Source organism: Aquarana catesbeiana, linkage group LG08 (genome assembly GCF_042186555.1).
Source record: "Aquarana catesbeiana isolate 2022-GZ linkage group LG08, ASM4218655v1, whole genome shotgun sequence".
NCBI lineage: Eukaryota > Metazoa > Chordata > Amphibia > Anura > Ranidae > Aquarana > Aquarana catesbeiana.
The window spans coordinates 107,260,140-107,272,438 of NC_133331.1; the positions used below are offsets into that span (position 1 = coordinate 107,260,140).

The following is a 12,299-nucleotide window of genomic DNA, read 5'->3' on the forward strand; positions in this document are numbered from 1 at the left end:
TTTCAGCAACAGGATACAGTAGATCCTTTCAGAATGTGTGTAGGCATTGGAGGTTCTCCCCCACATATACTAATTCTGACATGGTCTGCGTTCCTGTGTGATTCCTGTGTGATTCGGTGTGGTGCAATATTCAGCCCATTAATTTGAACAGGCTGAAATCACACTGGATTGCACTAAAAGTAATGCATGTATTTCTTATCAAAAACACACCGCACCAGATCGCATGGTACTACAGTATCATGTGTTTTCCGAAGCAGGAAAACACACTGCGTTTACAATCTGCTCTTGGGGTGTCATTTGGAATACATTGACACCGGCAGCAGATTGCACACCCAATGCGTTTTGAAATGCTGTGTGATAAACGCGCACGGAACATGGCTTTCCTGCTCTGCATTCTGGTGTCAACAAATCCTAAAAGCGGGACTTCTGTCGAAACCAGGGCCTCACATACTGATAAGAATGTGGCCGGTCCCTGTTGGAGCAGCTGAATTTCGATCGTTCTATGGCTAGCTTTACGCTGAACTTGTAAAAATTAAAAAGGCTTACTTCTGTATGTCATCTATGTCTTCATGTTCTAAAAGCGTATTTATTTGTGACTGGGAAAGGAAATCCAGCTTTACATCTTCCATTTCATCATGAAGATTATGTTCCTGTTCATAAAACACAAAGAAAATATAGATTATATTCTTTAGTCAAAAACGTGAAAAACTTATGTAAAACAATTATATATGTACATACACATGAGCTGTATCTCTAGCCACATTTTTTTTTAAGTGGTTAGAATCTCTGTTAGGTTTTTCCTTTTGGTTGCTGCATGTGTCCGGTGGGGGAGATTTCGCTTCACTTCCTGTCCTCGAGACACAACACTATGGGCCCTTTCACACTGAGGCGGTTTGCAGGCGCTATTGCGCTAATAATAGCGCCTGCAAACCGACCCGAAAGTGCCTCTGCTTTGTCTCCAGTGTGAAAGCCCCGAGGGCTTTCACACTGGATCGGTGCGCTAGCAGGACGGGAAAAAAAGTCCTGCTAGCAGCATCTTCAGAGCGGTGAAGGAGCGGAGTGTATACCGCTCCTTTACCTCTCCTGCCCATTGAAATCAATGGGACAGCGCGGCTATACCACCAGCAAAACCCCCCGCTAGCGGCCAAATACCGACGGTAAAGCGCTGCTTGTAATAGCGGCGCTTTACCGCCGACACCGCCCCCGCCCCAGTGTGAAAGGGCCCAAAGTGACAGGATATCTCTCTTTCTTTGTGGTCATCGGAACAAGTATCCACATAGCAAAACTTCTTCTTACCCCCTGTGGCAACGGTAACATTTTGGTTTTCTGATGACTTTCTGTCTCAGTAAGGATGGTCACCAAGATGAATAGATAAGGTGAATCCCCTGCACAGTGACACAGATGAATAAAAATAAGAGGTTCTTAGCCTTCCCCACTTTATTCAAAACTGGCATTTGAGGCCCTATGCATTTAGGGAGGGATAAAGGTTGACAGGAATAGAGGGGAAGTCTCCTATTAGGGACACTGGTTCTGGTGATTTCCTCACTGTGGAAGGATTTCCCCTAACCTTCTGTTTTGGATATGGGAGGGGAAGTGAGGGAAATCTCCCTAATAGGACATACAGTAGATCTGGGGTGTCAAACTCAATTTCATCATGGGCTGCAGTCCGCATCAGCAGTATGGTTGCCCTCAGAGGGCTGGATGTACAGTATATATATAAGACTATGTATCTACTCTTTTATTTTTCATTAGTTTGTTACGTGCAGGGTGTAGAGTTGAGGGGTGTGCTGTGTACAGAGTGCAGGGTTTAGGGTGTGCTATACACAGAGTACAGAGTTAAAGAGTGTGTTACGTACAGAGTTCAGGATTAGGGATGTGCTACATACAGAGTGCAGAGTTCAGGATTAGGGATGTGCTACATACAGAGTGCAGAGTTCAGGATTAGGGGTGTGCTACATACAGAGTGCAGAGTTCAGGATTAGGGGTGTGCTACATACAGAGTGCAGAGTTCAGGATTAGGAATGTGCTACATACAGAGTGCAGAGTTCGGGATTAGGGGTGTGCTACATACAGAGTGCAGAGTTCAGGATTAGGGGTGTGCTACATGCAGAGTTCAGAGTTCAGGATTAGGAGTGTGCTACATACAGAGTGCAGAGTTCAGGATTAGGGGTGTGCTACATACAGAGTGCAGGGTTTAGGGGTGCACTATGCACAGTGTGCAAAATCAACCTAGCCCCCAAGCTTGCTCGCACCTCTACTCTCTCTACTACTTCTGCTATGTGGGCAGCTCTCTCTCTATTATACCTCCCTGTGTAGGCAGTGCTTTCTTGCAGGGAAATCGTTCTCGATTCTGGAGAACTGGTCTCACCATGATGGATCTGTTACATCCAGAAGCTGCAGAAAGCAAAGCTGTCCTATTTAAACACAAAGCATTTCTGTGTTTACAAGTGAAAGCAGGGAACAGGAGAGGAATGTGAGAGCTGGAGGTGGTGGAATAGAGTTCCACCACGTTGCGGCTGCAAAATTGGGTGGGAGGGCCACATGACAAGATCTGGCAGGCCAGATTCAGCCCCTGGGCCTAGTGTTTGACATATGTGCAGTAGATGGTAAAAAAAAAAAGTTTATAACCCTGGCTTAAGGTGGCCATACATGCTTTAATTTTATTATGTGATTCAATCAAAATAATCAAATCAGAAACTGAATGACTAGCCATACCTTGCCTTCTGATTGATTTAGACTCAGTTTAGATTGGATTTGATGAAAATGAGTCGATTGGCCAAGGTGGGAGCCATCAGCACCGAGATGATTAGATCAAAAATTTGATCGTGTTTTGATCGATCAAATTATGATGTTGCACGGTGGAAACAGAAATACAATCGATTTGGCTCTTTTGTACATTTCCAAGCATCCCATTTCCACAGAGGAGCCATCCAACTCCATGGCTGTCTTGTCTGTTTAGTAAAGTGATTTTTAAAGTGGTATTAAACTCTAAAACAAAAAAATGCAATATATCGCCACATACCAATCATTAGATTTAGTGGCTGCATTTGTTTACTTTTTTAGGCTTATTCCTTTTATTTTCACCCGGTGATCTGGCCAGTAAGTCTGTTATTTATTTTTTTCTTCCTTTGACAGACCAAGCTGTCCCGACAATGTGACAGTTTGAGGGTTAAGACAAAACATTTACCACTGACAGAGGTGCTTCCAATGATCAGCTTTTATGTAGCCCAAAGGGAAAAAAACATATGTTGCTGTAAAAAAGAAGTCATAGCTGGAGTTCAGGTTTAATTTTTTAGTCAATTCTATCTGAAGCTACTAATAATAGCCATACAAGCTGCAATCTGATTGTATAATCCTTGTATAATCTCATTTAGATTTACCAAAACTTTGCAATATGTTGACAAATCTGTACAATCCAATCAATTTCTATCCACACATTCCTTTAATCAGGGTATACAAATTTCAGTCTGTGTGTACCACTTTCTGTTCAATAGAAGCCGGTCTGATGACTAGTTTCTGGTGAATGATCATGCTGGAAATCCAGCATTTGATCTGCACTTGGAGCCAATGGCTGCAAGCTCTGATTTATGTATTGTGATGGTAATGGTGGGAGGAGTCCCTGATGTCAGAATACAAAGCCACAGTGGGGGAGATCCCTGTATTCACATTGCTTGTGTTGTTGTGGGGATCCGTGGTTCAATCTGCTGGCTGAACTAAAAAAACTCATTATGTATACCCTGCTTTACTTTACATACTTTATGGTAGATCTTAGGCTCCATTCACACTAATGCGTTTTTTGATGCATTTTGCAGAAATGCACGGGAATTTTTTAACATGGGTTCCTATGGAACATGTTCACATCAATGCATTTTTGTGCCTCTGCGTTTTTGGAAAGGGTCAGGGACTTTTTTTCATGCAAAATGCAGCATTTGGCATGTAACAGAATTCAATGGACCAGCATCAAAAACGCAAGTACAGCGTTTTTACAGCGTTTTTATCACATTTTTGCTGCGTTTTTACCGTGTTTTTGCGTTTTGCGTTTTTTTTCTTTCGTTTTTTCTTACACTGTATACTGTGTTCACACCTGGGTGATCTAAATCGCAAGTGGAATCGCCGCGATTCTGTCCGCGAACCATAACCGTGCAACACATTTGCGATGCCATTATTTCTCATTGGCACCCTAAACACCGTACAATTTTGCCAGTATTGTCACATGAAAAAAAGTGGCAAAATCGCGCAAACAAAATCATGGGACCTGTGTTGACTGTTGGGTGACACGCATCCCGCAATTTTGATTGCGCGATTTTGCCACGGTTTGTCGCACAACAATTGCTACAAAATCGCGGGGCAATTGGAGTGTCATTAAAATTAATGGTAACAAAAATGGGTCCTGCGTTTTTGCACCCGTTTGAAATTGCAGGGCAGAATCCGATTCCGCCCACGATCATGTGTGAATGGAGCCAAAGGCTTCATTCACACCTATGCAGTTTGCTTTTGCGCATTTCTGCAGTGCTTTTTGCGGTTCTTTACCACGATTTTGCCGCAATTTGCGTCTTGCCTTTTTTGTATGCTGTTTTTTCGGGCAAATTTGTTGTTGGGCAGATTAAAAAAACGTAAAACGCAAATCTTGGCAAAATTGCGGTAAAAACGTACTACATGCTTTTCTGCATCGTCTACTGAACCAAAAAAGTAAAAAAAAGCACCGTTTTGCGTTTAAAAAAAGTCTCTAATCCTTTCCAAAAACGCAAAGGCACAAAAATGAATTGATGTGAACGTGTTCCATAGAAACCTATGTTAAAAATAATGTCCTGCGTTTCTACAAAAAGCATGAAAAACGCATTGGTGTAAACCGAGCCTAAGCCCCCGTTCACATCGGCACGATTTGACATGCGCCAATGTGAACGGACGATTTGACATGTGCCAATGCACTGTCCCAATCGGTGTGATGCCGACTTTGTGGTGCCACACCGATTTCCAAAAGTAATTCCTGCACTACTTTTGGCGACTTTGGGGGCAAGTTCAATAGACATCTGTGCATGAACCCGCAGAGATGTCTTTCAAATCTCCCCCGAAGTCGCACTAAAATGCGGGTTGGAAACTGTGCGAGTTCAGCTGAACTCATACGTTTTCAAACCTGCCTTGAGGCTCGGTTCACACCTAAACCAGATGCGGAATGCACAGCAGAGTTGTCTGTCCCTGTTCTCCGTTTCAGGGACGAATCAGGACAGAATGTTTGCCTGAATTTGACCCTAAAACCGAACCAAAGACGCACAGCGTTTCTGTGCAGTGCACTCCGCAGCCGCCCCGAAGATATGTGAACCGGCTCCATAGAGAGCCAGTCACATTCTCCTACAATGCGAATTGAATGCAGAGAAACCCACATCCAATTCGCTTAGGTGTGAACCCAACCTCAGTGTGAATGAGGGCTAAAGGAGATCGTAAGATCAGATTGCATAGTGTATGGTCAGAATAAACGGACAATGCTGCTGTCCAAGGCGTCTCCATTGCTCTACCATACAGAGTGGAGACATCCCAAGGCAGGAAGGTTGATACTGGCCAGATCACCAGGTGAAAATAAAGGGAAGAAAGCCTACAAAAATAAAACGAATACAGTCATCACATTTAGGGACTGGAATAATGCAATATCTTACATGTTTGCCTTTGGGTTCAATATCACTTGAATCTATAACTCAGAGCAGATCTACACAAGGTATTATCACTTAAAGTGCATGTTCACAAATAACAAACCTATGGTGTTCTGATCTCTGTGGAACTACAAGTCTCAGGATGTCCTGTCCATGCCTATGACAATGGTTCTTCAGTCCCTCAGCAGCACAAGCAGCTCAAAGCTTGAATATCATCAGACATGTTGCATATATATCTATAGATATATATATCTATATATATCTATAGATATAGATATAGATATAGATATAGATATAGATATAGATATAGATATCTATATATATATAGATATATATCTTTTGACGGGAACATCCGTGCTCTATCCATGTCCTACCTGCTCTGTACCTCTCCTCTCCAGAGACTCCATACTGCTAGAGTTTAGCTTTGTGTTGCCATAGTGACCAAGCAGCTCACTGCACATGCTCAGTAGGACTTTGGCTGAGAGTTTGCAGCTAGCACAGTGAAGCTGATGGCAGATTAGCCTAGTGTCAGGTTTCCTTGAGAAATCCGCTGTGTCAGCTGCATGTTGGGTTCTGCGACTGAATGGCTGTGACAGGGCTGTGCTCAGTAGTATGATACTGAGTATGCACAGATCTCCTCCACATGTTGCTATGTTAGCTGTGCTCAGCTGATGACTTCATGCATGCAGTAGATATCCTTGCTTATGTTTGATGTCTTAGTAAAGTGTTATTAAACTCTGGTTTAGGGCTCCATTCACACTAATGCATTTTTTGATGCATTTTTCATTTTGCAGAAATGCATGGGAATTTTTTAACATGGGTTCCTATGGAACATGTTCACATCAATGCATTTTTGTGCCTCTGCGTTTTTGGAAAGGGTCAGGGACTTTTTTTCATGCAAAATGCAGCATTTTGCATGTAAGGCTCGATTCACACCTATGCATGTTGTTTTGAGCGTTTTTGGAGTTTTTTTTGTCATGCTTGCCATGTTTTTGAGCAGCGTTTTTGTAGCGTTTTTACAGCGTTTTTGCCGCGTTTTGCGTTTTTTTTTTTTTACAGTTTTTTAAAAAAAAAAAAGATAAAAAAAAAAAAAAAAACGGCAAAAACTCATCAAAAACGCTGTAAAAACGCTGCATAAATGGTGCACATGCGTTTTTGATGCTGGTCCATTGAATTGTATTACATGCAAAACGCTGCATTTTGCATGAAAAAAGTCCCTGACCCTTTCCAAAAATGCAGAGGTACAAAAAGGCATTGATGTGAACATGTTCCATAGGATAAAAAGAATAATGAACCCGCGCAGTGGAATTAGAAATCTATTGGTGAAATTTATGGAACTGCTGCCGCCCGACAAGCAATCACCCTAAATGGGGACAGCTGAATTGATTGGTGTGGTAGAGGGGTCTGACGCTGTTCCTTTAACTGAATAATAATTCCCTGCCTGCGTATTTGTATGTCTCTAGTTCAAAACAAGGCATGTAAGTGTAAATTCCTAAATATAAGCAAGACGTACACGTATCCAATAATGGTATCCTTAAAAAAATTGTACAGTTATAAACAAGCTTTAAATAGATATAAAAAATATATATAAAAAAGAAAAAAAGCAGGCTATAAACATATAATAATGGTGTTGTCAAATCCCATACATGATATTGCTGGTATATATTCCAAATAACATAAAGTGTGTGGGAGGGGGGGGTGGGGGGGGAGGGAAAAAAAGGTGTGGGAGATCTGTTAGAATCACTCCTAATAAAGTGCAAACGTGCTAGCAAAGTTCAAAAAAAGTCCTTATTGTGTGATAACTTATCAAATTCGTTTAAACTCTTAGTGGTATGATATCTTGGTGTATATCTTGTGCAGTATTTTGGTGCATGTGATGTGGTGTTTGTGATCCTTCAGTGATTTTAAAATCCTTGTTCTGAAAGTGCAGCCACTCACCGGATCCCTTCACCCCTACAGGGGTATCAGGCAGTTACAGTTTTGCGCCACTGTACGGCAATCACTGGCAGACTCAGGATCGTGATGTTTCATATAAAAAGAGAGAAGGAGTGCCCATAGCGTAAAAACGTTTTTAAAAAAGATTTATTAAACAAGTGGATAGGTACTCACAATTTCACAGTACAAATCAAGCGAAGTAGTAAAAAGTCACGGTTAGCCTTCAGCGCTGGTAAATAGGTAATGTTGGGAAGCACAGATTTAGGCCACGCCCTACGCGTTTCGTCGTTAGGACGTCTACTACTTCGCTTGATTTGTACTGTGAAATTGTGAGTACCTATCCACTTGTTTAATAAATCTTTTTTAAAAACGTTTTTACGCTATGGGCACTCCTTCTCTCTTTTTATATGAAACATCATGATCCTGAGTCTGCCAGTGATTGCCGTACAGTGGCGCAAAACTGTAACTGCCTGATACCCCTGTAGGGGTGAAGGGATCCGGTGAGTGGCTGCACTTTCAGAACAAGGATTTTAAAATCACTGAAGGATCACAAACACCACATCACATGCACCAAAATACTGCACAAGATATACACCAAGATATCATACCACTAAGAGTTTAAACGAATTTGATAAGTTATCACACAATAAGGACTTTTTTTGAACTTTGCTAGCACGTTTGCACTTTATTAGGAGTGATTCTAACAGATCTCCCACACCTTTTTTTCCCTCCCCCCCCACCCCCCCCTCCCACACACTTTATGTTATTTGGAATATATACCAGCAATATCATGTATGGGATTTGACAACACCATTATTATATGTTTATAGCCTGCTTTTTTTCTTTTTTATATATATTTTTTATATCTATTTAAAGCTTGTTTATAACTGTACAATTTTTTTAAGGATACCATTATTGGATACGTGTACGTCTTGCTTATATTTAGGAATTTACACTTACATGCCTTGTTTTGAACTAGAGACATACAAATACGCAGGCAGGGAATTATTATTCAGTTAAAGGAACAGCGCCAGACCCCTCTACCACACCAATCAATTCAGATGTTCCATAGGAACCCATGTTAAAAAATTCCCATGCATTTCTGCAAAATGCAAAATGCATCAAAAAACGCGCTAGTGTGAATGGAGCCTAATAGAATTCAATGGACCAGCATCAAAAACACAAGTATAGCGCAAAACGCAGCAAAAGCGCTGCAAAAATGCTGTAAAAACGCTGTTCAAAAACGCGGCAAGCACCGCAAAAAACACTGCAGAAACGCTCAAAAGCATAGGTGTGAATCGAGCCTTAAAGTAAATCTATTCAATGATGTATTAACTCCACAAATTCCCTTTTATTGCTCTCAGTCGCCTTCAGATCTCCAAATGTTTGGTGCTGTGATCTGACTTCCTGTTAGAAGGTGGCTACCTTCCTTCTCCATGTTCCCACTGTATATATGAAAGTAGCCACCCTCAAGATAATTTTAGGTTAAAGCATAAGTGTGCGCACAGGGTGTACCGGAAGTGCCTGGGCACACCCTAACCACCCTGTGTGGCGTAGATTCCCTGTGTTTAAACCCCTGATATTTCACCAAAGCCCCCTAACGGGGCTCCTAAAAAATGTGTAAAAAAAAAAAAATTTGTAAAAAATAATAAAAAATAAAATAATACGAATAAAAGCTACTGACACCATCCACTGCGCTACTGATATTATCAGTATATACACATGCACACAAACATATGTATTTGAGCTTTGAGATGCACACCCTAATGCAATAGGCTGTGTACACCTATGGGTTAAAGTTTAGTTAAAACCCTCAAACATTAAATATTTTCTAAAAAGTAGACACCCTAGAGAATAAAATAGTGGTAGTTCCAATTTTTTATGTCACACTGTTTGTTCAACAATTTACCAAGCACAAATTATTCATTTTAAAGAAATATATTACCCAGTTTTTTTGGTAAAATATAAACGTTGAGGTTGCCGCAAGTAAATAGAACCCAACAAGTGAAGTCTTAAAATTGTGCGCATTCGTAAAACAAGACAAACTTCAGTACCCTAAATTCTTCGTAAGTGACACTTTAAAAGCCCCTGCATGTCATCAGTTTAGAGTTAACAGTAAATAATGGCCCTGGAATTATTGCTCTCACTTTACCATGCGTGGCAATATGCAACATGTGTATCGCAGGCAGCGTTTTCATACATAGGCGCCCCTATGGGAATGCGTGTACGTTCAGACAGGGTGGGCTTAAAATTTATTGTGGGAGGATTTAAGTGCTTGGGTGTAACTTTACTTTTTTATTATGTTTATCCAATAAAACTTTATTTATGTGGGGACAAAAGGTCCCCAGGGTGATTTAATTTTTTTGTTACAGGTTCTCTTTAACAGACTGATTTCTGTGCATGTATCACTTTACACAAGAAGTGGCACATACCTTCGTACAGCCACCTACAACCATTTGTGTATATGGCCAGCTGCCCACAGCACCAGGGGCTTCCAGGGGCCAAAAAACGCCTGTTTGTACGCAGTAGAATGCACCTGTGTGCATAGCAGAAGATCCTGTGTAACATATGTGCTGAACATGCACATGATTAGAGGTGTTTGATTGCCTTTTGGGGGATCAGGAAGAATATTTTTTCCCCTTCTGGATCAAATTAGATCATGCTTTGCTGTTTTTTCTTTTTTGCCTCTATCTGGATCAACTGTGGGTATAGGATCGGGTACTTAGCACACCCCATGTAGGAGCTGCAGTTGCAGTGGCGGCCGGTCCACAAGGGGGACAGGGGGGCAGGGGCGCTACCCCCCAGCCCTCGGCTCTGCCGCCCAGCTCGCACCATCTGTGTGGCCGTGCACTGTTTTGGAGTGCTGGACCAATAGGTTTCTACCAGCCCTCCTAGCTGCCTCTTCACACCAGTCCACCCGAATGACTCTTCAGGAGATCTCTCAGGGAAAAGGACTGAAAACTTAAAGTGTTACTAAACCTCAAAACTTTTAAGGTAAAAAACATTTTAATTTTCCCTGTGCCCCCTTTACCATGTGTGAAGAGTAAGAGAGGGGAGAAGAGATCAGCGCTGTGCACGGCTGCATCTATTCTCCCTTTATTTCCTCTTCACACAGCATTTGAGAAGCAGCAGGAGCCATTGGCTCTTGCTGCTGTCAATCAAATGCAGTAAAGAGGAAGTGGGGAGGGGGGGGGGCAACATTTCTCCCCATAGCAAGCTGCTGGCTTTGGTTGTCCTAAAGAGAAGAAAAGGAGCCAAGATCGCTGCCGGGAACCCTAGAAGAGGAGGATCGGGGCCACTCTGTGCAATACCACTGGACAGATCAGGTAAGTATAACATGTTTGTTATTTTAATTTTTAAAAAAATGACTTTAGTAACACTTTAACCACTTCAGCCCCGGAGGATTTTACCCCCTTCCCGACCAGAGCACTTTTTGCAATTTGGCACTATGTCAATTTAACTGACAATTGCGCGGTCGTGCGACGTTGTACCCAAACAAAATTGATGTCCTTTTTTCCTCACAAATAGAGCTTTCTTTTGGTGGTATTTGATCAGCTCTGCGGTTTTTATTTTTTGCGCTATAAACAAAAAGGAGCGACAATTTTGAAAAAAAAGCAATATTTTTTACTTTTTGCTACAATAAATATCCCCCCCAAAAAAATTAAAAAAAAATATTTTTTTTCCTCAGTTTAGGCCGATATGTATTCTTCTACATATTTTTGGTAAAAAAAAATCGCAATAAGCGTATATTGATTGGTTTGCGCAAAATTTATAGCGTCTACAAAATAGGGGATAGTTTTATGGCATTTTTATTTTTAATTTCTTTTTGACACTATTTTGGGACCATTGTCATTTATACAGCGATCGATGCTATAAAAATGCATTGATTACTGTGTAAATGACACTGGCAGTGAAGGGGTTAACCACTGAGGGCAGTGAAGGGGTTAAGTATGTCCTAGGGAGTGATTCTAACTGTTAGGGGGCTGGACTTCAACACACAGGACAGTGATCACTGCTCTCGATGAGAGAGAGCTGTGATCACTGTCCTGTCACTAGGCAGAACGAGGAAATGCTTTGTTTCCTCTCCGTGACACGATCGCGGGCACCCGGCGGACACCGAGTCCACAGGACCCACGGTCACGGAGACCACGGCAGGCACGTGCCCCCGCTGCTGGCCGCGGGAGCACGCCCGCGACACCGCTTCTTAAAGGGGACGTACCTGTACGCCCTTTTGCCTACCAGCACCATTCTGCCGATGTACATCGGCGCGCGCTGGTCAGTAAGCAGTTAACCACTTCTCGCCTGCCATATAGCAAAATGATGGCTGCAAAGTGGTTTCATTATCTTGACTGGGCATCATATGATGTCCAGCAGGATAAGCCACTAGTGTACGCGGCGCGGCCTTCATGGTGTGGTATGTCAGTCTGACACACTGCATCTCCGATCTAGGTAATGTAAGGTAATCTATGATGTAGGCGCTTTACCATGTGATCAGCTGTGTCCAATCACAATGTAAACAGGAAGAAACATTTATTGGCTTTTCCTTCACTCACACTGACAGGCGCGAGTAGAGGAGACCCAATCGACTGCTCTCCTGACAGGAGGATAATCAGAGCATTGCTTATCAGTGTAGACCCATCGATGCCCACTTCAGACCACCAAAGATGCCCACTTCAGACTACCAGGTGAGCCCACCAGGGGTGCCAATAAAGGTCCATT

General features: G+C 42.2%; 1 protein-coding gene across 1 annotated transcript in view; it reads right to left on the reverse strand.

Moving 5' to 3' along the window:
* CABCOCO1 (ciliary associated calcium binding coiled-coil 1) overlaps positions 1 to 6,115 on the reverse strand; it is a 157,298-nt gene extending 151,183 nt beyond the window's left edge. The window contains exons 1-2 of the mRNA XM_073596264.1: positions 6,020 to 6,115; positions 547 to 650 (exon numbers count right to left, since the gene is read on the reverse strand). Coding sequence (XP_073452365.1) covers positions 547 to 650; positions 6,020 to 6,106 — 191 coding nt within the window. The 5' untranslated portion in view covers positions 6,107 to 6,115. The remainder of the gene's footprint in view (positions 1 to 546; positions 651 to 6,019) is intronic.
* Positions 6,116 to 12,299: the final 6,184 nt, after the last annotated feature.